The sequence below is a fragment of the Chlamydomonas reinhardtii genome, chromosome 4 (genome assembly GCF_000002595.2).
Source record: "Chlamydomonas reinhardtii strain CC-503 cw92 mt+ chromosome 4, whole genome shotgun sequence".
NCBI lineage: Eukaryota > Viridiplantae > Chlorophyta > Chlorophyceae > Chlamydomonadales > Chlamydomonadaceae > Chlamydomonas > Chlamydomonas reinhardtii.
The window spans coordinates 3141828-3165035 of record NC_057007.1 but is presented as its reverse complement, the minus strand read 5'-3'; the positions used below and the strand labels follow the sequence as shown (position 1 = coordinate 3165035).

General features: G+C 62.9%; 4 protein-coding genes across 5 annotated transcripts in view; 2 read left to right on the top strand and 2 right to left on the bottom strand.

The window, feature by feature from the left end:
- Window positions 1-106: 106 nt before the first annotated feature.
- CHLRE_04g226114v5 (uncharacterized protein) lies at window positions 107-2960 on the bottom strand. Its single transcript, XM_043062000.1, has 3 exons — window positions 2803-2960; window positions 1369-1518; window positions 107-908 (listed from the first exon to the last, which is right to left on the bottom strand). The coding sequence occupies exons 1-3, from the start codon at window positions 2840-2842 to the stop codon at window positions 850-852; spliced, it is 249 nt and encodes an 82-aa protein (XP_042925352.1). The 5' UTR covers window positions 2843-2960; the 3' UTR covers window positions 107-849.
- A 1808-nt stretch (window positions 2961-4768) lies between these two features.
- Window positions 4769-12850, bottom strand: CHLRE_04g226100v5 (uncharacterized protein). 2 transcript variants are annotated; one of them, XM_043061998.1, is made up of 10 exons: window positions 12483-12850; window positions 8115-8138; window positions 7961-7984; window positions 7523-7750; window positions 7222-7420; window positions 7017-7098; window positions 6765-6935; window positions 6485-6607; window positions 6323-6400; window positions 4769-6238 (listed from the first exon to the last, which is right to left on the bottom strand). In XM_043061998.1, exons 4-10 carry the CDS (start codon window positions 7734-7736, stop codon window positions 5420-5422), a joined length of 1686 nt encoding a protein of 561 aa, XP_042925350.1. In that variant the 5' UTR covers window positions 7737-7750; window positions 7961-7984; window positions 8115-8138; window positions 12483-12850; the 3' UTR covers window positions 4769-5419. The 2 variants fall into 2 exon arrangements, with proteins under 2 accessions (XP_042925350.1, XP_042925351.1); XM_043061999.1 differs by lacking the exon at window positions 12483-12850 and adding an exon at window positions 8463-8670.
- Window positions 12851-13022: 172 nt separating this feature from the next.
- CHLRE_04g226050v5 (uncharacterized protein) lies at window positions 13023-19756 on the top strand. The gene is made up of 15 exons (XM_043061997.1): window positions 13023-13321; window positions 13471-13537; window positions 13735-13851; window positions 14136-14197; window positions 14389-14456; window positions 14737-14815; window positions 15230-15351; window positions 15622-15754; window positions 15968-16112; window positions 16493-16616; window positions 16812-17480; window positions 17725-17862; window positions 18058-18156; window positions 18304-18518; window positions 18805-19756. The coding sequence occupies exons 2-15, from the start codon at window positions 13480-13482 to the stop codon at window positions 18978-18980; spliced, it is 2205 nt and encodes a 734-aa protein (XP_042925349.1). The 5' UTR covers window positions 13023-13321; window positions 13471-13479; the 3' UTR covers window positions 18981-19756.
- Window positions 19757-19960: 204 nt separating this feature from the next.
- Window positions 19961-23208, top strand: part of CHLRE_04g226001v5 (uncharacterized protein) — a 5516-nt gene continuing 2268 nt past the window's right edge. The window contains exons 1-5 of the mRNA XM_043061996.1: window positions 19961-20958; window positions 21322-21558; window positions 21755-22153; window positions 22389-22537; window positions 22846-23026. Coding sequence (XP_042925348.1) covers window positions 20464-20958; window positions 21322-21558; window positions 21755-22153; window positions 22389-22537; window positions 22846-23026 — 1461 coding nt within the window. The 5' untranslated portion in view covers window positions 19961-20463. The remainder of the gene's footprint in view (window positions 20959-21321; window positions 21559-21754; window positions 22154-22388; window positions 22538-22845; window positions 23027-23208) is intronic.

Here is a 23208-nt window from a genome sequence, read left to right as displayed (position 1 = left end):
CAATACAGCGCCGGCCCTTCGGGCCGGCGGAGAGACCGGAGGGGGAGCGCCCGCTCGCGGCGAGAGTCGGATACAGGGCCGTCAGGCCGAAGGGGAAACAGACAAGCTTGATTGCTTGTTACAGGAAACTTGGAGAGCTTTAATTGTTTGTTGATTGACTCGCACGCTTGTACTTGTTTGTGTACTTGTTGGTGGAGTGAAGAAACAACGCCGCGTGCGCCCATTTGAAGGCTCGCGCGTCGTGGCCTCTTCCCGTACCAAACTCCAGCTACTTCAGCCATCTCCAGGCCACAGGTCGGCAGGTAGAGACGCTGCTACGCAACTACAAATGTTCACCCTGTTCAACAGGCCAAAATCAACACTAACTTCACAAGGAAAGCAACCAAACCACACCATTCGACACGAGCTGCGAAATGCTATGGGACGTGCCCGAGCAAATGACCGAAACTGCGTCTTATTTCGACAGATTGAAACCTCGCAGCCGTGCAGTAGCACACCAACGTTTTTATCCGAATTCTTTGTCAGGCCTGTGCTGCTTGAAGCTTTTATCAAGCGGCGCGCAACTGTAAATCCAGAACTCCTAACAACTTCTCAACCGGCGCGGCACCATCGGCATGCTCGCTGTCGCTCGCCGACTCCCAACACCCGTAAACAGTACTATTATCTATCTTCAAGCACATATCACCCCAGATGTCATCCTCCGTATTGGGCGTGCTGCCCGAAGCGAGCAACATCGTGCAACACCTCAGGTGCTTCCGCACACGCACAGGCTTTCGCGCGTGCGTTGCGGAGCATGTTGTAGCATGTGGTGAAAGTGTGGCGTGTCGGGAAATCCTGACTGCCGCATATTCAACCCACAGGCCCCTGGCTGTCCAGGACCTGTACGGCGTGAAGCCGCTGCAGCACACCTGGGGGCGGGGAGGGGGAGGGGCGGTACAGGGGGTACGAGGGGGGCGGGGGAGGGGTTTACACGCATACCCAATCCGGGGGCGGCGGGACGAAAGGGGCTACGCTCATGATTGTTTAAGGATGTGAAGGCGTATCCAGAGGGGACGGGATGGGATGGGAGGGAAGGAGCGGAACGGATTGTGAGCGCATAATGCACGGGGAGATGGAAGAGGGTTCCAGGCATGCGTTATCAGGAAGTAGGAGGCCGGGCGTGTTGAGAATGCAGATGAGGGCATGGGCATGCGACAGAGTGCGCACGCACCCTCCTCGTCTGTATTTTGGGGGATGGGTTATATCCGGCATATTTTTCTAAACATGCCGCGGACTATAATTGGATGTATAAACCGGTGGGAGGCCGGATATTATCTGGGCCGGATACACCTGGCAACATCCGGCCGCATATATGTGGCCGGATATAACTGGCTGAATATACCTGGCCGGCCCCAGTCGCTGCCACGAAGCCCTGCAGGCTGGCTGCTAGCGACCGCAGCGCCAGCCAGCGCGGGCCGGTGCGGTCGATGCCGCCGAAGCCCACCGTGGCCGTGACGGGGGTGGCGCCGGCTTCGGCGCCTGTGTATTAAGGAGCACAAGGATAACAAAACGCAAAGACAGTGTATGGCGCCTGTGTGTGTGTGTGTGTGTGTGTGTGTGTGTGTGTGTGTGTGTGTGTGTGTGTGTGTGTGTGTGTGTGTGTGTGTGGCCGGGGTGTGACGCACCATGACGCCGTGTGTTAGCACACTGCCAGTGCCAGTAGTATAAAGAGGGCTTCGCAAGGCGACCGACAGACACGTGAGAAGGAAATGGTAGACGGTAGACCATCTTGCGGAACTTCAAGCGGGGGGTGGGGTGGGTGGGTGGGGAAAGACAGAAGGTGGGCTTACGCGAGGCAGGCACGCAAGTTCACCAGGGCAGAACAGTCGCCCCTCCGCCAGGTACCCCCCCCCCCGCCCCCCCCCCTACCCCGCACAGCTCGGACCCTCACATCCGCCCCAGCCGCCCCAGGCTGTAGTGCAAGCAGGCCGTCCGCACCTTGATGTGCTTGTGCCGCATGTGCAGCATGAAGCGCGGGTAGCGCCGCCGCAGCGGCTCCTGCTCCCCCGCCCCCTCCGCCCCGCCTCCCTCCGCCCCGCCGCCGCCGCCCTCCTCCTCGGGCCCCCTCGGCACCTCGCTGGGGTGCAGCCCCCACTTGGGCTTCACCTCCAGGCACACAGCCGGGCCCACGCCAGCCCAGCCCCGCGCCGACAGCGTTGGGCGAAGAGAGGAGTGAGGGGAAAGCGGGAGCGTGAGAGGGGGGCGGGGGTACTTTAATCCAATCCCAAAGATATGTAGACCTTGAACCGGGGTTGAAAGGGTGGCACCGTGGTGCCCTCGTGCCAGCCGCAGCTGTGAGGCGGCATACGCCGCATGGCACGCGCCCTCGCTCGCGTCTCTCACCCGCTGCCTGCAGTAGGTGTGGTCGGGTTGTAGCAGGGCGGGGAAGTGGTCGCTGCTGCCGCCCGGCCCCATGGCCTCGAGCAGGTCGACCGGCAGGCGGCAGGGGATCTGGGCGGCGGGAGGGGAACGGAGGATGGGAAGGGAGGGGAGAGGAGGGGAGGGGAAGCGAGGAGGCGGGGCGCAGGGGGAGGGGCTTGGCACAGTTTGGCAGGTGCATGGGATGCCATGGTGGGTTGGCTGGGCAAGTTTCACAACCGAACACTGCAGGCCCAGTCGCAGACGGAGATGCTTCCACATCAGAGGCAAAACCCCCATCCAGAGGTGCTGGGCTCAGCCTTCGACCTAGGCCCCTTGCAACTCACACCGCCTCTCTTCCCCTGGATTCCCCGTATAGACCAGTGCCCGCTGCCCCTCTCTCACCTTTGTGCGTGTCCCCCATCCATTCGCCTCCCTCCCCCATCCTACCGCAGCTGCCCGACGGCTTGCTCGAGGCGCTGGACGGCTACTGTGCAGATCCCTCCAGAGGCTGAGCGGCTCTGAAACAGCCTGTGTCAGCGGGTGTCTGAGCCGGCCCACATCCCTAACACGGGCAAGTGCGGACTTCACGAGTTGTGTAGCACTTGCGGCTAGGAGGGCCGCGGGACCAGCGCGGGCAGCTGCAGCGCTGGCGGCGCAGCCGCCGGCGGCCGGCCCCGGCGCCCCTGCGGCGGCGGCGGTTCCTGCCTCGGCCGCGTGCACTGGATGCTTTCCTCGCGACCTCGCGAAAGTCAATTGTCCATGAACGCGCAAAGGCACTTCTCGCTCCGCCCGAAATTTCGCTACCGCCTATTTACAAGCAATATGCAATAGCGGCGGATGACGACAAGAAAAGGTGGCTCTCCCTTGCAAGGGAAAAGTGGGCTGTGCCGCCACGCCATGTCCTCCGTCTGAGGCCGAAGGTTCCGATACTAGCCTCATCTCCCGGACATAGCCGGGGTCGGTTTGTACAGGCACCGCCCGCCATATGTGCCCAGTCGCGCCCAGCTATCAAGCACTAGTGCAGCAGGCAGCAGGCCAACCAGACAGCAAGGAAAACACCCCTGCCGCTGCAGCCGACTGCCTGCTACGCCATGCTCGTCAGCACAGGTCGCTAACCAGACAACACCGGCAGGTCTCAACCTGCGCGCCGGCGCCGCTTTGAAGGCGGCGCCGCGCTGTCCTCCTCCACGTGGCCTTGCCCGCCCCCTCTGCTCCGAACATGCGCGCCGCCACTGCCGCTGGGCCCAGGGCCGCCCGTGCCGCCGCCACCACCGGGCCCAACGCCGTGGCCGCTGCTGTTGCCGCCGGTAGGCGCAATGCCACCGCCGCCGCCACCGCCGTCTCCAGGCCCTGCACCGCCGCCGCCGCCACCGCCACCGCCACCGCCACCGCCGCCGCCAGGCCCTGCACCGCCACCGCCGCCAGCAGGTCGCAGGGCTGCAGGCCGCGGTTTGCCAAGCAGCATCTCCATCAGCGCGTGCCGCATGTTTCTAGCCGAGTTGGCGTCGCGGCCCTGCAGTTCGACATGCAAACAGGGCGTGTGTCATCCCGTGTGTCACCCCGTATCATCTCCAAACCGCCCTGTGTCATCCCGTGTCATCATCTCCAAACCGACCTGCCGCCCCAAACCTGCCATCCCACTTACCCACACAGTCCCGCAGTGCTGGCACACTTGGACGTCGCGGGCACGCGAGCCACCAAACGGAATCACAACTTCCAGGCAGCGCTGCCCGTTACCAAGCAGGCGCCGTCCGCACTTCGCACACACCTGCTCAGACACAGAGATAGGTTTGGGCCAGGTAAGGTACGTGTGCATTGAGCGTTGTGCGCATTGCTTTGTGAAGATCACAGCGTACCTGGCTGGTGTAGTACTCGTCCACGTAGACCACCAGGTGGGCGTACTTGTCCACCAGCAGACGCAGCAGCGCCCGGTCTGGGCCCCTGCCTGACCTGAATTGCGAAGTAAGTGAGTGAGTGGGTGAAGGTGAGTGTGTGATGGGACAGGGTTCAAGGCAGGTTGGCGAGGTCCCGTAGGGTGCAGCCGATGCCCAGACCCGTAAGCAGACAGCAAACAGTGTGCAGTGGCAGAGCAGAAGTGCATGGCTGGTCGAACGCCGGCGTTACTGTACCGACAAGTTGCTGGCTGGCTGGAAGTTTGCTGATGCGCATTCCTCACGCTCCGGGCGCCCGGCCAGGCGATAGCACCACACAGACAGACCCACAGAAGTGAGTGAGTGGGTGAAGGTGAGTGGGTGAGTGAAGGTGGGTGAGTGAGCGCGTTGCTGAGCGAGTGGCCGGGTGAGTGAGTGGCTGAGTACTTGCGGTACTTTTGCCTGTAGCACCGGTCGCACATGCCCCGGCGGATGGTTCCGGTCTTCGTGTACATTTTAGCGCCCTCGCGGGCAAGGGCATTCCATAGGCCGCTATCCCAGTACAGGCCGCGGGGGCAACCGTTGCAGAGGTACACGTCGCCCACGGTCAGCCGGATACGCCACACCATGTTACGTTTCTGACTATAATATGATGCGTATTGTCGCCGGCAGCAGCTCAAGTTGCGCCGCCAGCGCACTTTCCTTCACCGAACGCGAATGTCGACACCGATGTGTCACAGCCCCGCAGTTCCTTCTCGCCTTCGCAACCTACCAACCAAGTGAAGACCCTTCTAATCCATATGCCCCCGCCTAGCCGAAGAGGAGCAAACTCGCCTGCCTTCACCATAACCTCCCCTGGCCTTCACCTCCCCTGGTGCATACCCCCTCTCCCCTGGCTATCCACGATTTCCATCGAAATGCCCTTTTTGCAGCGGGGGCGGCTCGGCCCCCCCTGCACCCCCCTCGGTCCGCCCCCGGACCCTCCCCGCAACGCACCGAACTCCACGCTGTCTTAGCACGGACCTCGCTCTCCTCCACACTCATTCGCAGTTGTCCAGTGGACCGGTAGTCTTCATATGTAGTAAACGAGATGCCGGTGCAAAGTTCATGCCTTGTATGGAATAACTAAAAAGGCTTCCCCAACGCAATCACCAGGCCCCAAGTGACCGCGTGGGGACGATGGCGCCGCGGACGGCTTGGCGCGTTACGTCACCCAACGGCAGGCTTCGTCGCCCCAGCCTCGTTGGCAGACAGCTACTGATGTGCGGGCGCACGAGCACCGCACTGCTGCTCACATCGCCGCTGCGCCGCCGCTCACGTGAAACGCGGCCGCTGCGGCGGCTGTCCCGCGTGCTGCTGGCGCTGCTGGTGTTCACGCCACTGCTGGCGTTGCTCATGTTGGTGCTCTCACCGAAGCCGCTGATGGGCACCTCCAGCGCATACTGCTGCACGCCACTCAGAGGCCCAGTGCCCGACGTCTTCTGAGCGCCAATGCAGTCGAACATGTCAGGCGGCACAGCGATGAGCAGCGCCGGCTTCAGACGTCGTATTGTCGCCGGCAGCAGCTTAAGTTGCGCCGCCAGCGCATTTTCCTCCACCGAATGCGAAGCAGCCACGGTTAGCTGGATCAACAGCAGCCGACGGGAAGGTGTCAAGACGCCTCCGCGGGCTGGCAGCACCACCATGCAGTCGATGGCCGGGAAGTTCTTCCGTGCCGGAATGACCAGGGAGCCGGCCTCTGCTGCTGCCAGGTCTTGCACATCTAGGCGCGACAGCTGCGGCAGCACCACCTCATGCGGCACGCCGCCGCCACTTGCGGAAGCAGTCAGGTCCCTGACCCGGAACGTGCCCCCGCGTGCGAGCACCTGGAACGCATAAGCCTGGAAAAGCAGGCCCCGCAGGCTGGCAGCCCTCGGCTCGCCCGCGGACCAGGTCAGGAATTGCCGCAGAACCACCATGCCATTCGCCTACGAGCATAATAACAAGATTACCGTGGGCTCCATGCTATGCGCAGCTGATTATCGATACTAGCATGCGTGCATGAATCTTGCCTGAAGCTTCTCGGTCACACGGTTGGCGATCTCGTCCGAGCCGAACACCACCTCGGTCTTCTCACACGCGTTGTTCACCTGCACATCAGGGTGGCGGGCGTGAGCGTGTTATGGGGGTCAAACAAGAACGACCCCCGGGGCAAATAACCAGCGCGGCATCACCTGAACGTGCAGTAGTTTGTGGCTCGCCTCAGGGGCGGCCTCGATATGCTTCACCGAGCGCAGCACAGCGAATAGGTCACTCCACCCCAGCGCGTCGTCCAGCTTCCGCTGCATTGACGGGTTCTGGAGGACGCAGACAAGCAAGATGGGAGCAGCAAACGTTGGTTGGTGGCAAACATACTCTTGTCCAACCGTAACCAATCCCTTACGCACAGTGTCGAACAGCAGATCACGCATCGTGCAATACACATGCTGCGCACACGTCCACAACCCTTCCTACCTTAGCACTCTCCAGAACGTAGCGCGGGATCCCGCCCCATGTCTTGTACAGCCGCTCCGCCGTCTCGACGTCAACGGTTGCCCCGTACGGCTCGAGGCAGCGTGCGGCGCGAATCTCCTCCAGGCTCCACGGTCCCATCCACAGCTCCAGATGGTTGGTCTTGGCAAACCTCTGCAAGGCACGGATTCCGCTAGCGAGTGAGCGCCACAGACGAACCATTTGTTGTCAATTGAGCGTCGTCAACAGCCTTACATTGTAGGCGCCGGCGCGCGGCGAGGAGACCATCACTGTTATGGCTTTCACGTACGAGAATTCGATGGAGTCGCACAGCAGCCTGTAGATGGAGCATGGGAAAGGGTGGTTCTGTTCTGTTATGCGCATCCGGTAGGCGTGGCAACATTGAGCACCAGCACGTCCCGAATGCGACCAAGCGAGCCTAACAGCTAGGAATTCTCACCACGTGTTGGAGTCGTTGAGTTCCTCCTGGAACTCGATGGGGTTGTCCGCCGCAAACACGCCGCCGCCGGCACCGTCGGCGGCTGCGGGCTGAAACAGCAGCGCGCTGGGGTAGATAAGGGAAGAAAGTAACACCACCGTGCGCCGCATGCAGGCCAGGCGGTGGAGCAGGTCCAGCAGGAACACGCTCTTGCCGATGCCTGGTGGTATGTCGAGGAGTATACAGCAGGGGCATAACGCGGGGGTCGCAACACCATGCACGGGGGCAGATGAGAGTGCCGGCTGTCCTCCTGATGACACACCTGGTGTCCCCAGGACGAGGAAGCGCCGGGTGCCTGATGAGGGCTCGTTGAGGCAGTCCTGCATCTTGTTGAAAGCGGTGTCGTAGCACGTGCGCCGCAGCAGCTGGTGCAGTGCTGCTGTGCTGGCCGGGAAGCGCACGCCCGGCGGCAGCGAGAGCACCTTCTGGTCGTCCACCTCCGTCAGCTCAGCCGCAGTCAGATTCTTCCAGAACATCTGTAGCGCCGGGGCTGCATAGCAGAAGGCATTGGAATGGTAATGGCTGCTTCACAGTGCTCAACACTCCCGGTAACGTCAGATTCTTGTCATCCGCGTGCGGAGGCGGAGGCGGTCCACAACTGCTCAAAGCCCGCTCCCGGCAACGTGAAAGCCCGTCATCCCTGGCGCCGTGTCACGCCCTAGCGTAGTCTGGGGCCCAATGATTGGAAGGCGTAGCGTACCTGCTGGCGCGCGAGACCGCCGCTCTGCGTGGTTACATTTACCGAGGGCAGGTGCAGGCCTTCATCAGCTTACCCTCCTTGTGTCCAGGGTCGTTTGCCAATATGATCGGCGCTACCAAGTGAAACTCAACAGTTCACGCGGAAAGTCACTCACCCGCAGCCGCAGACTCCGCGCGGCCTGAAGGGGGAAGCATGCCAGAAAGGACAAACATCCTCAGAGAGTACTTGGGCTCGGGAAAACCCAAACAACCCCAACCCCCTGTGAGGACTCGGCGGTCAGCACCCGGGCAATCGGTTGCAGCGTGAACGCACAGCGGCAGAGGTAGATCCCCACGGCCAGCCCCCCGCTCCGGTGGCTGAATCGCGGGACTAAACACCTAAGGGCTTGCGCTCAGTCCACCCGCATTGCTCGTGATGGAACATGGCAAGGGGCAGGAAAGCGTAGTCCCGATGTGTGTGGCTAGTTCCAGGCGCGCACTTCGGAACCAAGCCTGCCGCTTACCGCATACCGCAACGCGCAACAAGAATCCCAAACACGCTTTCAGGATAGCCATTGGTTGGTCGGTCAATCGGACGCCAGGGCACAGACGCGATGGCGACGCCAACACCAACAGCGCAAAAGGCGCGCACGCTGAACCTTGCGCGTCAATCGCGTCAATCGCAAACGTACTGAACCGCCGCGGGATGCTAGAGCTGTTGTTTCTGCTCAGGTCAAGTCACAGGTAATGGATGCGGATGTTACAGAGGGGACAGTCCCAGCACCCGAAGACGCCGAGCCATCACATGCTATCAGGGCCCAACTTGACTCCACCAACCCCGACTTTGCTGCAAACCCTCCCGCGGGCAAAGTCCGTGTGACTCCGCGCACAGTGAGTCCTAGCCAAGCCTCAACCCGCCAGAGCCCCATCGCTGTGCCTCAACGTCACAAGCCTAGGCACAGGAGTGCCGGGAAACGTCTAGGCCGCAGGACACACGCACAGCGCACGCACTAACCAGGGCGCAAGCGTCCAGGTACTAGAACGGTCGCCCACACGTGCATCCTGCCCACACACAAAGCCACCAACCACGCACAACCTCTCACGGCGAGGGAGGCGGGGAATCAGCGTCATACGGCAAGCGCAAAACCATGCCGTCACCAACAGCCCGAGATATGAAAGGATGCGCAAACGGCACAGCGTCCCAACCCTTTGGCCTGATACCCAAAGCCACAAACGTCTGGAGACGACCCCAGAAGTCAGCTACGACGGCAAGTCCAATGCTCAGCACCCGGGCCGACGGCAGCTTCGCTCGCGCCGCCAACCCGGCTATAACCACACGCTGCCGACCAAAGTCCAGGGCAGACATAGCAGCGAGACACACCACATCCCACACAGGTGGCGCAAGCCCCGCAGGCGGGCGCACTAACCACAACTCCTCACGAGAGAAGGCACTTAGAGCCTCCTCCGGCAGGAAACCCATAGCCATCCCCATACATTCCCGCAGTGACAGCGCAACAATGCAGTCCCAAAACCAGTGACGCCGGTCCCCATCCTGCATGTCAACCCCACACGCCCAACACGGGTCAACAGCAACGCCTCGCGCCCGCTCGCTAGCATGTCGTGGAAACGCCCAGCAAGCGTTGGCGGCCACACGCCACAGTGCTTCCTTATGATGATTCTCCCATTTCAGCGACCACAAGCGGGCCAAGGTGCACACGAAGGCCCCCGCCGCCAGGGCAGCCCCCACCCCCGACACACCCGCATCGCATACATATTGCAAATGCTTAGCCTTCAGGGCGGCTAACTGTGGAGCCATTTGCAGCACGGTCCCCGCCTTCACCGTGTAGGCAGTGAGCATGATGGGCGGCCCCCCGCACTGCAACCATCCAAGCCCCCGCACCACCTGTCGCACCGACTCCGCCGTAGCACTCACGACGTCGGCCACCGGGAGCGGCAGCGCGGCGGCAGGCCCCCGAGCCAGCTGGACCGCACGCGCGGCGGCAGCCCAGCCAGCGGGAAGAAGGGCCACCACCGCCGCAAACCGGTCGGCCGCCGCTTGAGGCGACGGCAGGCGCGCCCGCGTGCTCCAGTGCAGCACCCGCCGCCACACGGCAGTCACATACATTTCCACACACGCTTCACAGCCCTCCGCCCAAGGGCGTGTCAATGCCTGCCGCAGTTCGTTCAGGCCGTCATGCGCTGCAACCAGCTGGCCCACACACGCCAGTCCCGGCAGAGCGAACAAATCCGCGAAAGCCACTTCCCACGTGCGGCCGTCCTCACACAGCGCCGGGTTAGCCCACAACGGCACATGACTCACCCACGCGCCCGGCTCGGGCGGCGCCACAAGAGTCACCGCGGGCAATTCAGTCATGGCTTTCAGCAGGCGCGCAAACGGCTTGCCCGCCGGGGTGAGCGGCTTATTTAGCACACGGTCCGCGGCCCCCCGCACCAACAAACGCAGGGGCGTTGCCGCCGGGTGTACCTGGCGCAGCCACGCCGCCGCGACCCGGGTCCACGGGGGCACGTACGGCAGCAGACCACACACACCCAACACACACCGTACCGCGAGACCGGCTTGCCGCGCTTTCACATGCGGCACCAGCGGTAACAGGCCCGCCCCCCCCCACCTCCGGAGGCAGTTGCATAAGTTCAATGGAGAGGCCAGGCGGGCGTGCCTGGGGGTTGGCATCAAACTGGGCCGGCGACAGTCGCCGATCCACCACCGCCGCTACCCTGGCTAGCAGCCGGTCAATAACGTACAGTGGGGGAAGACCCGCAAATACCAAATGATACAGGACCTTGCCCAAAGCATAAGCCGACGCCGCGGCCGCCCGACCAAACATGGACACGGGCATGCGCGCGATTTTGCTCAGCACCCCCAACACGGCCTCAAACGTAACTGGTGGGGAGAGTGCGCCCCAATCCCCGTAATGCACCCCTAGTGACTTGGCCGCCGGCACCACACGCCAGCCAGGGGGCAGGGGCGGGCCAGCCATGCCGGCCGGCAGGGCGCCAGCACCGCCGACCGTCCCCATCACCATCAGTTCAACTTTAGTCATGTTTAACCGTTGTCCAGACGCCCGCCGAAACACATCCATGTCCGCCAGGAACCCCGGCACCGCCTGAAACCCCTCTAAAAACGGCGTGCAATCATCCGCATACTGGGACGCCAGCACCGAGGCCAGGTTAGCGAGCACACCATGCCCCCTGCTGCGTAGCCATGACAGGAGGGCTTGTGCCACAGCGAGGTAGAGCAACGGAGCCAACGGGCAGCCCTGCCGCACGCCCGCCATCAACGGCACCCATCCTGACACACGTCCATTCACCAACGCCGCCCCACGCGTATCAGTTAACAGGCGGGACACCCACGTAAGAAAGCCCGCCCCCACGCCCATGCGCTCCAGACACGCGAGCAGAAAAGAGCGGTCCACCGTATCATACGCCTTGTAAAAGTCTAGGAAGGCCGCCACAGCCGGAGCCTTTTTGGCGGCTTTCAACAGGCCAGGAGTAAGTTGGAGCAAGAGGACGTTATCGGCAATGCGACGGTCCGTCAGAAACGCAGTTTGCTCAGGGTCTATGATACGCCCAAACACCGGTTGCAGTCGCAAGCACAACACCCGGGCAAGGGTGCGGTAATCGGTATCCGTCAGCGTGATGGGGCGATAATTAGAGGGCTCGGTAGGGTCGCCCGACTTAAAGAAGAAAGACCCCACGCCATCCAGAAGCCCGTCAGGCACCCCAGCCCCCTCCCCCACCGCCGTAAACACATCCGCTAGGACCGGCGCAAATTCACTGTCATAGTGTTGGTATAACTCCACCGGTATGCCGTCAGGGCCCGCCGCGCACCCAGCCGGCGCAGCGGCTAGCGCCGCGCGCACCTCCGCCGCCGAGACCGCAACCCGCCCCAGCTGATCCGCCTCTTCGGCTGTACACCGGCGCCCGTGCTGTTGCAGCGCATCCAGGATTCGCGTGCGGGCGTCTGGAACGGGCGGCGGCGCGGCACTGACGTCCCTCCAGTACCGCGCCATCACCTGCCCCATGACCGTGGGGTCGGATGTAGTGGTGCCATCGGGCTGTTTCAACTTGGAAATCACGCGCGGCCCACCCGCCGGCCGCTGAGGAGAGGGCAGGGCTTCTCGCCGCCACGCAGCCACGCGTGGCGCGTACGTCGCGCCGCGCCGGCGGCCGCGGCCACGGCGGCCTCCGCCGCCGTGCATCGCGCACGCACGGCTGCCTGCGCCGCCACCTGCACATCACCGCCAGCCTCCACCGCGGCGGCGGCTGCTGCCGCCGCCTCAAGCGCGGCCGCCTCCCGCCGGCTGGCGGCCACACGCCTCGTAACAGCTTCCCGGCTCAGGCGGTTGGTGGACGTGGCGGCAGCCCGTTTAAGGGCCGGCCACCACTCCAGCAGCTCAACAGGATCAGTAGGGCGTGCCGCCAGGGCCGTACCCAGCCAGGCACGGTAGTCACAGGTAATGCAGACGGGTAGCCCCAGGCACATCGTGAAAGCCCCCAACTCTAGCAGGACGAAACCTGCGCACCTTGCAGCCCCAATATGTGGTCGACAAGGCCAAGCGGCAGCCCAGCGTCTTTTAGGCTCTCGCGACTGGCATCCTGAAGGCCGCGGACGCTGCGATAATAGTTGTCCCACAACTTGTCCAGAAAGATGTCGTTGAAGAGCTTCAGGTCAGCTCCACAGGCTCGAAGGACTGTGCGCAGCCGCTCCCTCTGCTGCGCCCGGTCCTCGTCCATCTGCGAGTTGGCTGCCTCGTTGGAACGTTGCCTATGCCGCAGCCAGTGTTTGCAAATGCTTGGAAAGATTGAGACTGTTGGAGTGTGTCGGGAAGGAACTAGACAACTCGGCGCAAAGTTGGGATTGGCATGGGCGGTCCTGCCTAATAAATTAGCCTTTAAACAACATGGAATGAGGTATAATGAAAAAAGCGGGGAAGTTCGATGATGTTAGCATACTTGCTGTTTCTGCTGTGGTGGGGCTGGGATGCATGGGGCAGACACCCGAGATACCCAGTAGCAGCAGCAGGCATTGTGCTCTGTAAGCCTTTGCACATAACAGTTTTATCATTGAAGCCTGACTTTACTATATCTGTACCGTGTGAATGCACCAACTGACGTGAGTAGTCGTTGTGCCTGAGTTTGGTGCTGCTGCAAGCCCGTTCATTGGTGTAGCACTGGGACGATGGCTAGACATAAGGTTCTAATGTTATTAGCGCTGATAGGACCAATAGCTATCCAACTAGCAGAAGGCGCGGCAAGAAGGAAATCGCCCCCGCCTAGCGCGCCATCTCCGCCTCCGCCAACGCGGCCGCGTGTGCCGCCGGGCTCGAAGCCAAACATCATTTTGCTCCTTACCGACGACCAGGTGCGCGGCGCCCGCTAGGAGACTAATAAGGGCGGGCGCGGCGTGAAGCCCACACCAGCAACGGCTGCTTCGCGGCAGGTGGACGCGGCGGGCGGACAGGCGAGCCCTGCACCTACTATTCCCCTTTCCCTCCTGTCGAACTCCCTCAGGATTACGTGATGAACTCAACGCACCCCTACTACATGCCGATGCTGCACAAACATCTGCGGCTACAAGGTGAGAGGCCGTCCCGAGGTGGCCAAGCCGGGGTGGCCTGGTGTGGAACCACACCCCCAAACCGGCCGGCGCAGGAAAGGTTGAACGGCCAAGGCATCGCCAGCTGCGTGCCTGCATCACCCCAAGTAAAGCCATGGACGCAGATCGCATCAAAGCATGACTCAGCTGCGTGCATCACCCCGTGTCGTGCCCCGCAGGGACGGAGCTGCCACACTTCATCACCTCTGTGGGTAACTGCTGCCCCAGCCGCACAGTGGTCCTGACGGGGCGCCACTGCCACAACAACAACCTAACCGCCAACGACCCGCCACACGGTGAGGATAACGTCACGTCACGCAGCGTGTGCATGACAGCGGGCACAGGGACATGGCGGCACTTCAGCTGCGGGTCAGGGGGTTTGGCTGTGGGGTTTGGCAACAGGCCGCACTGCGCGGGACTGCCAACATGCACAGGGCGTGGTGAGGCAGCTAGGATAGGGCCTGGTTGGCTCGACCCACATCACATCGGGGTGGACGTGAAGAGGCAACGGAGCTGCGAGTTGGCTCTCCTGATGAGCTAGCTGGCGACGATTCCTTCATGGCATAACATGACCGCGCAGGTGGCTATGCTGGCTTTAAGACCAAGAAGCTGGACAAGAGCTATCTGCCGCTGTGGCTGCAGGTGAGCGTGCATGTGGGGGGGGGCTGCTGCTACGCATGGGAGTGATGGAGCGCGCGGGTACTGTAGCTGCTGTGAGCTCGGCCCGCCTCGGCGCTGCCGCTCTGGGTGTCCATGGACGGAAGGCGGGCCGTCTGCGCGCGTTGTGCGGTGTTTTATGTCGTGCCTGACCCTCCACACCCGCGAACTCACAGGCCGCCGGCTACCAGACCTACTGGGTGGGCAAGGCGTTGAACGGCTTCAGCACCTTCATGGCCGACAAGTGAGTGCGGTGATTGACAGCATCAGCGGCAAACGTGACTGCATAAACAGCGTATGCCATACTTGCGATGGAACGGCGGGTTTGGGTATTTGGCCGGCTGTGACCAGGGCTAGCTCAGGACTTCTTCGGGGCGCGTTGGAGCACCTGGGAACCAAATGAAGGTCTGCAGGTTCCACGCCGTCTTGCTTGCTTGCTCATCTGTGCCCCGGCGCTCACACACACACACACACACACACACACACACACACACACACACACACACACACACACACACACACAGGTATGGCTGCCTGCCCGGCTGGGACCACCTCATGCCCAGTGTGGGGCCGCCCACCCAGGCCGACCTGGACGAGTTCCAGGCGAGTGTGGGCTGAGCGGCAGGCAGGCAGGCAGGCAGGGAGGGAGGGAGGGAGGGAGGGAGGGAGGGAAGAAACGGAAGGGGGGCGGCAAAGGGGCGGGCACAGATGGTTGGTGGGTGTCTGGGTCTGTGGGCGCGCAGGGACCTCAGGAGCACGGGCGAGTGTGGGGACTGGGATGGGTGTCATCGGCTGGCGCCTGAGGCCCATCCCCCATCCCGTGCAGTGGCGTGGGAAGGCGTGGTAAACCTTGCACAGTGACGCTGCACCCGCCCACACGCCGCCCCCCCCCCCCCGCACCTCAAGCTATCCCTGATTCCCGGTCCTGTCACCTTCTCCACGCACCGGTAACACCTATGCTTATCCCGATGTCCCACCTACTCCATCCACGCCGGTACCACCACCCCCCACCATCAGGCCGGCCTGGCCCAGCGCCCGCCCGTGTACCTCAAGTACTATTACACCAACTGCCAGTACCACGAGCGCAAGGTCGGCCTGCCCGACGACAACCTGTTTGAGCGCGCGCACTCGCTGATCGAGTGAGTGAGGATTGTGTGAACCAGCCCTTAGCAAGAACCAGAGACACGGAGACGCATGGCACAGGAGCACGGGGCAGAGCGGGGTTGGGCTGGGAGTGGGTGCGGGCGGGGAGATGCAACATGGGTGATGGAAGGAGTGGGGCACGCAGGGGAGGGGAGGGGTCAAGGAAAGCAACGGGGGGAGCCACGGCGTCGGACCGGGGCACGTAGCCCCTAGCCTCCGACCTCTGCGTCCGAACATCTCAACCTCCATCCCAACCACGCGCACAGGGACTCCGTGGACTCTGGCAACCCCTTCTTCCTCAAGCTGGCCGTGTCCGCCCCCCACGACGGCCCCGTGGACGGACTGCCGCGCATCGCCGACCGGTACCTGTCGGCGTTCCCGGGCCTCAAGGTTCCCCGGGTGCGTTTTGTACAGCGCAGCGTTCTTTCAATTTGCTCACCGTATTTAAAGTTGTTTTCGTTCTCCCAACATGTTGTGGTGTGTTGTGGCCTGTTGTGCTAGCGCTCTGCGGGCCCGGCCGGCCCGGCCCATTAATGGAGGCGATTGGCCATAGTTGCAACCCTAAGTCTGCCTCGCCTAACATTAGTGCGCCTCTACCACCAACTCCAACAGGGGCCCAACTACGGCAAGCCCATTGACGACCGCTTCGGCATGAGCAAGCAGCGGCCGCTGTGGTGGGACAGCGCCGACTCGGACATCCGCTACCGCGCCCGCGCGCAGTCCATGTTGGCCATCGATGAGCATCTGGACAAGCTAGGTGAGACAGGCCTGAGGGGAGGGAGGGAGGGAGGGAGGGAGGGAGGGAGGGAGGGAGGGATAATTACACTTGGTAGTGGCGAAGCCACTGATGACTAGGGCTGACAAGCCCTAGTGTTGGGTGAGCGCGTTCCACACGCTCACCCCTAGGCACGCCTGACACAGCAGGGGATAAGGCCCCAGTCCTGGTCAAGACAAAAGAGAGGAGGGAGGCAGGCAGGGAGGGAGGGAGGGAGGGAGGGAGGGAGGGAGGGAAAGCGGCAGTAGGCCGGTAGCGCTGTAAACTTGTCGCGTGGCTGTTTGGGTTTGGCACGGCAGCCTTGCACACCTCTTCCTGTCTTCACGTCGCTGCTGCTGCCGCTGCTGCCTCCGCCGCTGCAGTGACCAAGCTGGAGTGCCTGGGCATCCTGAACAACACCTACATCATCTACACCTCGGACAACGGATTCAAGCTGGGCCAGCACAACATCCCACAGGAGAAGTGGACCTACTATGAGGAGGACGTGTGAGTGCGGGGAGATGCTTGGGCACGAGGGCGGGCACGAGGGCGAGCGGGGGGCAGCAAAAGGGCAGCAGGCAGCGGGAGGCATGCGGGCAGGGTGGCAGTGGTTTGTGCGGCATTGCGCACGTGTCCTCGTGCGCATTACTGTGTTCAGTTCCACGGCACCAATCCCAACACCCACTCTTCCGGTAACCGCAGCGCGCTGCCCTTCTTCATTCGCGGGCCCGGCGTGCCGCGCGGCGCCTACGCCAACACGGTCCAGGCCGCCATGGTCGACGTCACCGCCACCATCCTCAACCTCGCCGGCGCCGCGCCGCCTGCCAACGCCGACCCCGTCGACGGCGCCCCGCTGCCATTCGACCTGCTGCGCACCCTGCACTCGCAGCCCAACAGCCCCTTCTACAGCTACAAGGGAGCCTACTGGAACGCGGCGCCCGGAACCGTGGACATGCTGGCGCCGCCGGCGACGGACGCCGCCACCTGCGCCCGCAGCGCGCGCCCGCCGCCCATGCCGCCGCTACCGCCGCGCCCGCCGCCGTGCAAGGGCGGCAAGTGCAAACCCATCGACGTGGGCTCTGACGACGACGACTCCGAGAATGCGTTGCTCAACCGTTTGGCGTCGTATGATGCCGAGAACGGTACCGAATCTGGGTCTGGGTCCGGCCGCCGCATGCTGCGAAATGGCGCCGCCGCCGCCACTGGTACGGAGCTGGAGGGCGCGGAGGCGGAGGCGGACGAGCTGCGGCGGCAGCTGGCGGAGGCGACCATGGTAATGGAGCTTGAGGAGGAGGCGGAGGAGGAGAGGGAGCGGCGCGCGCTGCAGGCGGCGGGCTCGGCGGCGGGCCGCATCTCTACGTGGTCAAACATGTGAGTGCGCGGCGAGTCGCGGCTTAACATTGAACCAATCCCGTAAGGAAACAGTCGCGCGGCAAGGAGAACTGCAGCTGCATATGCGAGTCGCGGCTGGGCGGACCGGGTTGTGTCAAAGAAAATCAGGAGGAGGGGCGCAGGATCGTGCGGGTAGGTGCGACGTGGCGGGGCGGGGCGTGTGCTCATGCGGGCAAGCAGGGCAAGGCACCCAACCGTTACTGCAATCCCCTTTCGAACGCAGGGCCTTGATTGAGCAGTGGAAGTATGGCAACCTGTGGCGCGGCAAGGACTACCGCGTCATTCGCGCCTGCATGCCGCCGAACGCCACCATCGCAGCCAGCGCCGCCGGCACCCGCCGCACTGGAAACGTGTGTTACAAGTGAGGTCCTAGGGTGGTTCTGGGGGAGCTGCTTAGCAAGCAGGCTGTGTCTTGCAGCCACGGGCTTTACCACTGGATGAGTAAGGGTCTAGCATGTCAGGCACACGAGTCGACAAACATATACACCGCATCCGTATCTCATACCCCCTCTTCGCTGAGTCCCAAGTGCAACTCCCTTGTTGCTTAAACTCACAGGTATGTGGTGTTTTGCAACATTGAGCGCGCTTACGGCGCACTGCGCCTCAACCAGCTGTTCAACCTGAGCTCCGACGAGGCCGAGGTCAACGATCTGCTGTGAGTTCATTTAAATTCGCAGTTCTCTCAACAGGCATTGCGCTGATAGATGCCGTAGTGTCTGACGATGCCTAAAAGTTGCATGCGATGCAAAGATACCACAAAAGCTTACGGTTGCTGACCGCTCCGCCGCTTTTAACTCCACAGGCTGAAGAAGCCCCTGCCCACCGGCACACAGCGGCTTGTTGACCGGCTGGACGCGGCGTTGACCGTGCTGAGCTACTGCTCTGGATTCAGCTGCGCGCAGCCCTTCACCCGGATCCACCCGGATGGATCTGTGGTCAACCTGGCAGAGGCCATGGATCCCAAGTACGACAGCCTGTACGCCGGATTCAAGAAGCTCGACTTCTACCGCTGTGCAGGTGCGAAGCGCGTGGACCCCTTGTGGGCTGGCAGGGGCGTGTGTTTTGGGATGCCGTGCTGGGTGTCGGGTTTTACGGACCACTGTTTTTTAAATCATCGTCAAGCACCTGGCCCCCACGCATCTACCTCGCCCCCCGGCCCCCTTGTACCCATCGCCTTAACCTCGCAACCCCATACTGGGTCTTATCAAATCGCACTGGACGTCTGTGAGCCGTCCTCAAGCACCTCGCTCCTCACGATCACGCAGCCCGCCTCCTTGACCTTTTTTCCTTCACACCTCCACAGAGTACTACGACCCTGCCAACGAGATCCCGGATTCACGCCTGGTCCCAGAGGAGTGGACACTGCCGGGCGCCGCGCCGCCGCCCCGCCCGCCCACCAGCACGTTGGACCCCTACGTCCCGTTTGTGAAGCCGCCCAAGAAGGGCGGCGGCAAGAAGGGCGGCAAGAAGGGTTTGTAAGGCCGGGAAACGGTTACGGTTACAGTATGATTAAAGTCCTTTCTTTTGACATTTAAACACCGCTCCTGAAGACGGGATGCTCTGTGCAGTGGCACGGGCATGGTTTAAGCTCTACTCACGAGTTGACACATCGCTCCACGAGAGTCCCGCTCTTCACACTCATACTGTCCAAACGGCGGCCGCGTACGATTTATGGGATCCAGTAACAACGAAGATTCAACATAGAGCGGGCGATTCTACGAAGCGGGCTTATGGCACCCCTGTTCCACTATGAGTACTATGAGTTGCTGACTACCGTATGTGACAGAAAGGTTGTCTAGCTACGGCATTGAACTTTCTTTCTTGTGAACGTTTGGCCATGATATGGAGACGCACAGTGAAAGGGCTGGCGATGTTGTCTGGGCCTGACCAGTTGCTGTTGACGAGTGGGCCTGGTGTTGACGAGTTTATGTTGAACGCAGGGGAGGTTGAACGTCGGACTGTGGAGGTGTTCCGGGCGCCTGGAATCCCTGGATGCAGAACGATGCAGGATATACAGGACAGTTGCAGCACGCATGCCACTACAAGTCTTGCTGGGGAAGCTATCAATGGCGCGTGCCCGTGTAAGGGAAGTGAACAACGTGCGTGTGTGGCTCTAGTCAAGAAGACAAGAACACCGTGCAGGCTTGCAGGCAATGCAGGCGCGGCGTGGCTCGTGCGCATGTCCCTGCATACCCTGGCACGGCTTGCCCGCTTTCCCCTTTCCATGAACTTGTGTATTGACGAGCCATTTCATCTTTGCAGGGGGGCGAGCCGTTTAGGTCAGCCGCACGCTTGGGCGCACGCAACGCCAATTTTGGTATCTTTACGCGCGGGCGGCGGTGTATACAGCGGGGGAGTTCCGGGGCGGGGGGAGGGTGTCTCGCCCTGTCTCGCCACACGGATTCAAGCACCCGCGACCAGAGCACCAAGGCGTCAAAGACATACTCGTTGTTCTTACCGACCACATAGCATAGGAGATTGCGCACGCACATCAAAAACTGCCACGGCCTGGCGACGACAGCTCGCTTTACTTGTGGGCATTACCTGGTGTTACACAAAATGCCACACCCTGCAGTAAATCACCATAGCAATGTATTGAGCTTGTAACTACTGGGATCCTGAGAGCCTTTCTGCAACCATGAAAACGCTGAAAGCTTATTTCAAGCCCATCGACAAAGCGGAAAGCTGTAAAGAGGAACTGAAAGCAGCTACGGCCTCTCGGCAGAAACTGGGCTTGCCAGATGCGCAGCCAGAGGCGCGCGAAGAAAACCGGCCCCCAGCATCGCTCCCGCCAACAGCGGCCCCAGCCCCAGCGCAGGCCGTACAGAAAGCGCAGCGCAGCCAACCTTCCAAGCCTCTGACAAGCGTTAATGGTGAAGGCTCGGCCCGAAGCGCTGGTTACGCAAGGCCGCGGGTGTTCTCGGCGAGCGTGGGCTTGAGCCGGGATGCCCTGCTCCAGGAGATGCTGCACGGCGCTCACCGCAAGGCCGCCGAGCCGGGCCTCGCCGGCACAGCCGCACGGCTTCGGGCCATGGATGACGCCTCAAGCGCCCCAGGTGCTTCGCGGCGACCAGCCACGACCGCTGGCGCTGGCACCAGTATGGAGTCACCCGATGCCACCGCCGATTTCCTGTCCAACCCTGCGACCGGGTCGCACGAGCTCAGACCGTCGGAGGCACAGGAAGCTGCCTTAGAAGGTCAGCGCGAACGGCCAGCGAAGCGGCCCTGCCTGGACTTGCAGCGCAGCACCGGGCCGCCTCCGCCAACAGCATCTTCGGCACGGATGCCATCTCCGGCCACAGCGTCGCTGGCACCGGCGCTAGCCGCCGACGGCTTCCCGCTACCGAAGGAGCAGCGGCGATCGCTACCGTGTCTGATCGAGGCGCGGAGCCTGGGGCGGCTGCGGCCGGCTGCGCAGCAGGCGCTGTGGCTGGAGCGGCGGCCGGGGCTAACGCAGGTAGGGGCGGGCGTGAATGCGTGATTCGCTCGGGCGTGAGGGATGGGGTATGAGGTGGGGGACTTGGGAACTCGTGGGCGGGGCCTGTAGGATGCTGGATTTTGAAAGCGGCACTAGCGGCACTAGGCGGTGTGCGGAGGAGTGAATGGTCGCTGGAATGACCGCAGTGGGGCGGTAGGGCTGGCCCTGCAAAGTGCTGGCGTCAAGGGACCTAGGTCGCCAGGCCCCTAGCGTGTGCGGCTTGGCATCTCCCAGCCCTTCGCTTCACCCCACCTCCTCCCTACCTAACCCCGTCGACGTGCTTTGTCACCGCACTAGTAAGTATACCTTGTGCTCCTCTTCTCCTCTGCAACCACCTCTCAGGCCACAGCCTGGGACGCAGCGCTGCGCCAGCGGCTGCCCTCCGTGCTTCACCAGGACGCCATCACGCAGATCGAGATGTCGACGACGTGCGGATCTGGATCCGGAGCCGGATCTGGATCTGGCGGGATCCGGCTGGCCATCGCGCAGGCCAACCAATGCGTACGGATTGTGCCGTACGGGGTTCTGCGGGACGCGGCGCTGGAGGCGCGCTCGCGGCGGCGGGAGGCGGCGGAGGCGGTGAGAGCCGTGGCAGGGGATTACGAGGATCACACCCAAAGTGCGGGGAAGGCGAATGGGGGAGGCACTGGCTTAGCTTCGGTGGGGCCCATGTGTGGAGCCAAAGCGATTAAAAGCACGCAGCAAGGCACGGTACGACAGGGCGCGGCTCTCGCGCGCCACTTGTGCACAATCTCTGCTCCCTGCTTCCCCGCAGGCCGACGGCGGCAGGAGCGACCAGGAGCGCTCAGACGACGATGACGACGGCGGTGCCAGCCGCCGCCGCCGCCACACTTCCCCCTCCGTGCAGCGGCTCCAGCTCCAGCCCTGGGATGAGCTGGCTCACCGCGGCACCCGAGTCCTGGCTCGCTCCTCCTCATCCACACACGCCCCCTCGTCCGCACACGCCACCGCACACGCCTCCTCCTCCTCCGCAGCAGCAGCAGCAGCAGCAGCTGCAGCCTCATCTGGGCTTCCCGCCTCCTCCGTTCTGACGCTGAGCCTGCGGCAGCACGTGTCGGCCCTGGGGTGGGACCCGCGCCGCCCCGGGCGGTTGGCGCTGGTGGACCGGGCGTCGCCCCATGTGCTGCTGTTGGACCTGGGGGCTAGCCGGCAGGTGGGGCGGAGGCGTGGGGGATGGGGAGGGAGGAGGGAGGAGAGAGAGGAGGGAGGAGAGGGAATGCAGGGGTAGACCTGTCGCGTGGCAGTGTGGGTTGGCACGGCACACACACACACACACACACACACACACACACATACACATACACACACTCACACACACACACACACACACACACACACACACACACACACACACACACACACACACACACACACACACACACACACAGGACATGGTGCGCTCGCACCTGAGCGCTGCCGCGCCCACCGCCGCCGTAACCTCGCTGGGTGCCGCCGCCGCGCCCGCCGGCGGCGGCGGTGCGGCGGCCCGCAACCTGGTGTATCTGCGCTACCCGCGCTCGCACGACGCGCCCTACACGTGAGGGAGGGCGGGCGGTAGAGGCATAAGCAATGACGCCAGTGCTGTCTTGAGGGTCTTGAGGAGTGTCCACTTGTTCAGGCGTTGTTGCGCGGGTGCGTTTTAAACTGCATGCCCTAAGCATGGCTCCGTGTCCCCACGTGCCTCCACGTGTGTCCACTTGCGACACCCGCCTTCCAGCACGAGCCCAGCACCCAGTCCACACCCCCAACTAACCGCCTGCGCCCCTTCCTTATATACCGCCTGTGACCGCTTCTTATACAACGCCCGCGACCCCTCCTTACATAACGCCTGTGCCCCGTACGCAGCCTGGCGGCGGCAGGGCGCGCCAGCGGCCCCGACGGAGCCGTCGTGCATCTGTGGGACGAGCGCGCCGGCCGCGGCCCGGCGGCGCGGCTGCCGTGCCCCGGGTCGGCGGCGCTGGTGGCCCCCCTGGAGGCGCCGGCGGGGGAGGCGCACTGCCTGATGGGGGTGGTGCACCCCAGCACGGTGAGGTGGGACGGGAGGGGAGGGGAGGGGAGAGTTGTAAATACCAGCCCAAATTAAACCAAAACCAACGAAAACGAGCGGAGTGCAGGCAGAGGCGTTAGTTGCAAGCGATAATACTTATGGGATGTGGGCCGAGGCGTGGGGGTGGGAGGGGAGGGGAGGGGAGGGGAGGGGAGGGGAGG

What these genes read in the sequence shown, in the direction of transcription:
- CHLRE_04g226114v5 (XM_043062000.1), bottom strand. Translation starts at nt 2,842, where the DNA reads ATGGGGGAGGGAGGCGAATGGATGGGGGACACGCACAAAG. An exon ending in GATGGGGGACACGCACAAAG is followed by an intron (nt 1,519 to 2,802) that starts GTGAGAGAGGGG and finishes CTTAATACACAG; the next exon opens with GCGCCGAAGCCGGCGCCACC. An exon ending in CGGCCAGGTATATTCAGCCA is followed by an intron (nt 909 to 1,368) that starts GTTATATCCGGC and finishes CCCCGCCCCCAG; the next exon opens with GTGTGCTGCAGCGGCTTCAC.
- CHLRE_04g226100v5 (XM_043061998.1), bottom strand. Translation starts at nt 7,736, where the DNA reads ATGTTCTGGAAGAATCTGACTGCGGCTGAGCTGACGGAGGTGGACGAC. An exon ending in CCTCGTCCTGGGGACACCAG is followed by an intron (nt 7,421 to 7,522) that starts GTGTGTCATCAG and finishes ACATACCACCAG; the next exon opens with GCATCGGCAAGAGCGTGTTC. An exon ending in ACGTTCTGGAGAGTGCTAAG is followed by an intron (nt 6,608 to 6,764) that starts GTAGGAAGGGTT and finishes TGCGTCCTCCAG; the next exon opens with AACCCGTCAATGCAGCGGAA.
- CHLRE_04g226050v5 (XM_043061997.1), top strand. Translation starts at nt 13,480, where the DNA reads ATGAACTCAACGCACCCCTACTACATGCCGATGCTGCACAAACATCTG. An exon ending in ATCTGCCGCTGTGGCTGCAG is followed by an intron (nt 14,198 to 14,388) that starts GTGAGCGTGCAT and finishes GCGAACTCACAG; the next exon opens with GCCGCCGGCTACCAGACCTA. An exon ending in ACCTACTATGAGGAGGACGT is followed by an intron (nt 16,617 to 16,811) that starts GTGAGTGCGGGG and finishes CGGTAACCGCAG; the next exon opens with CGCGCTGCCCTTCTTCATTC.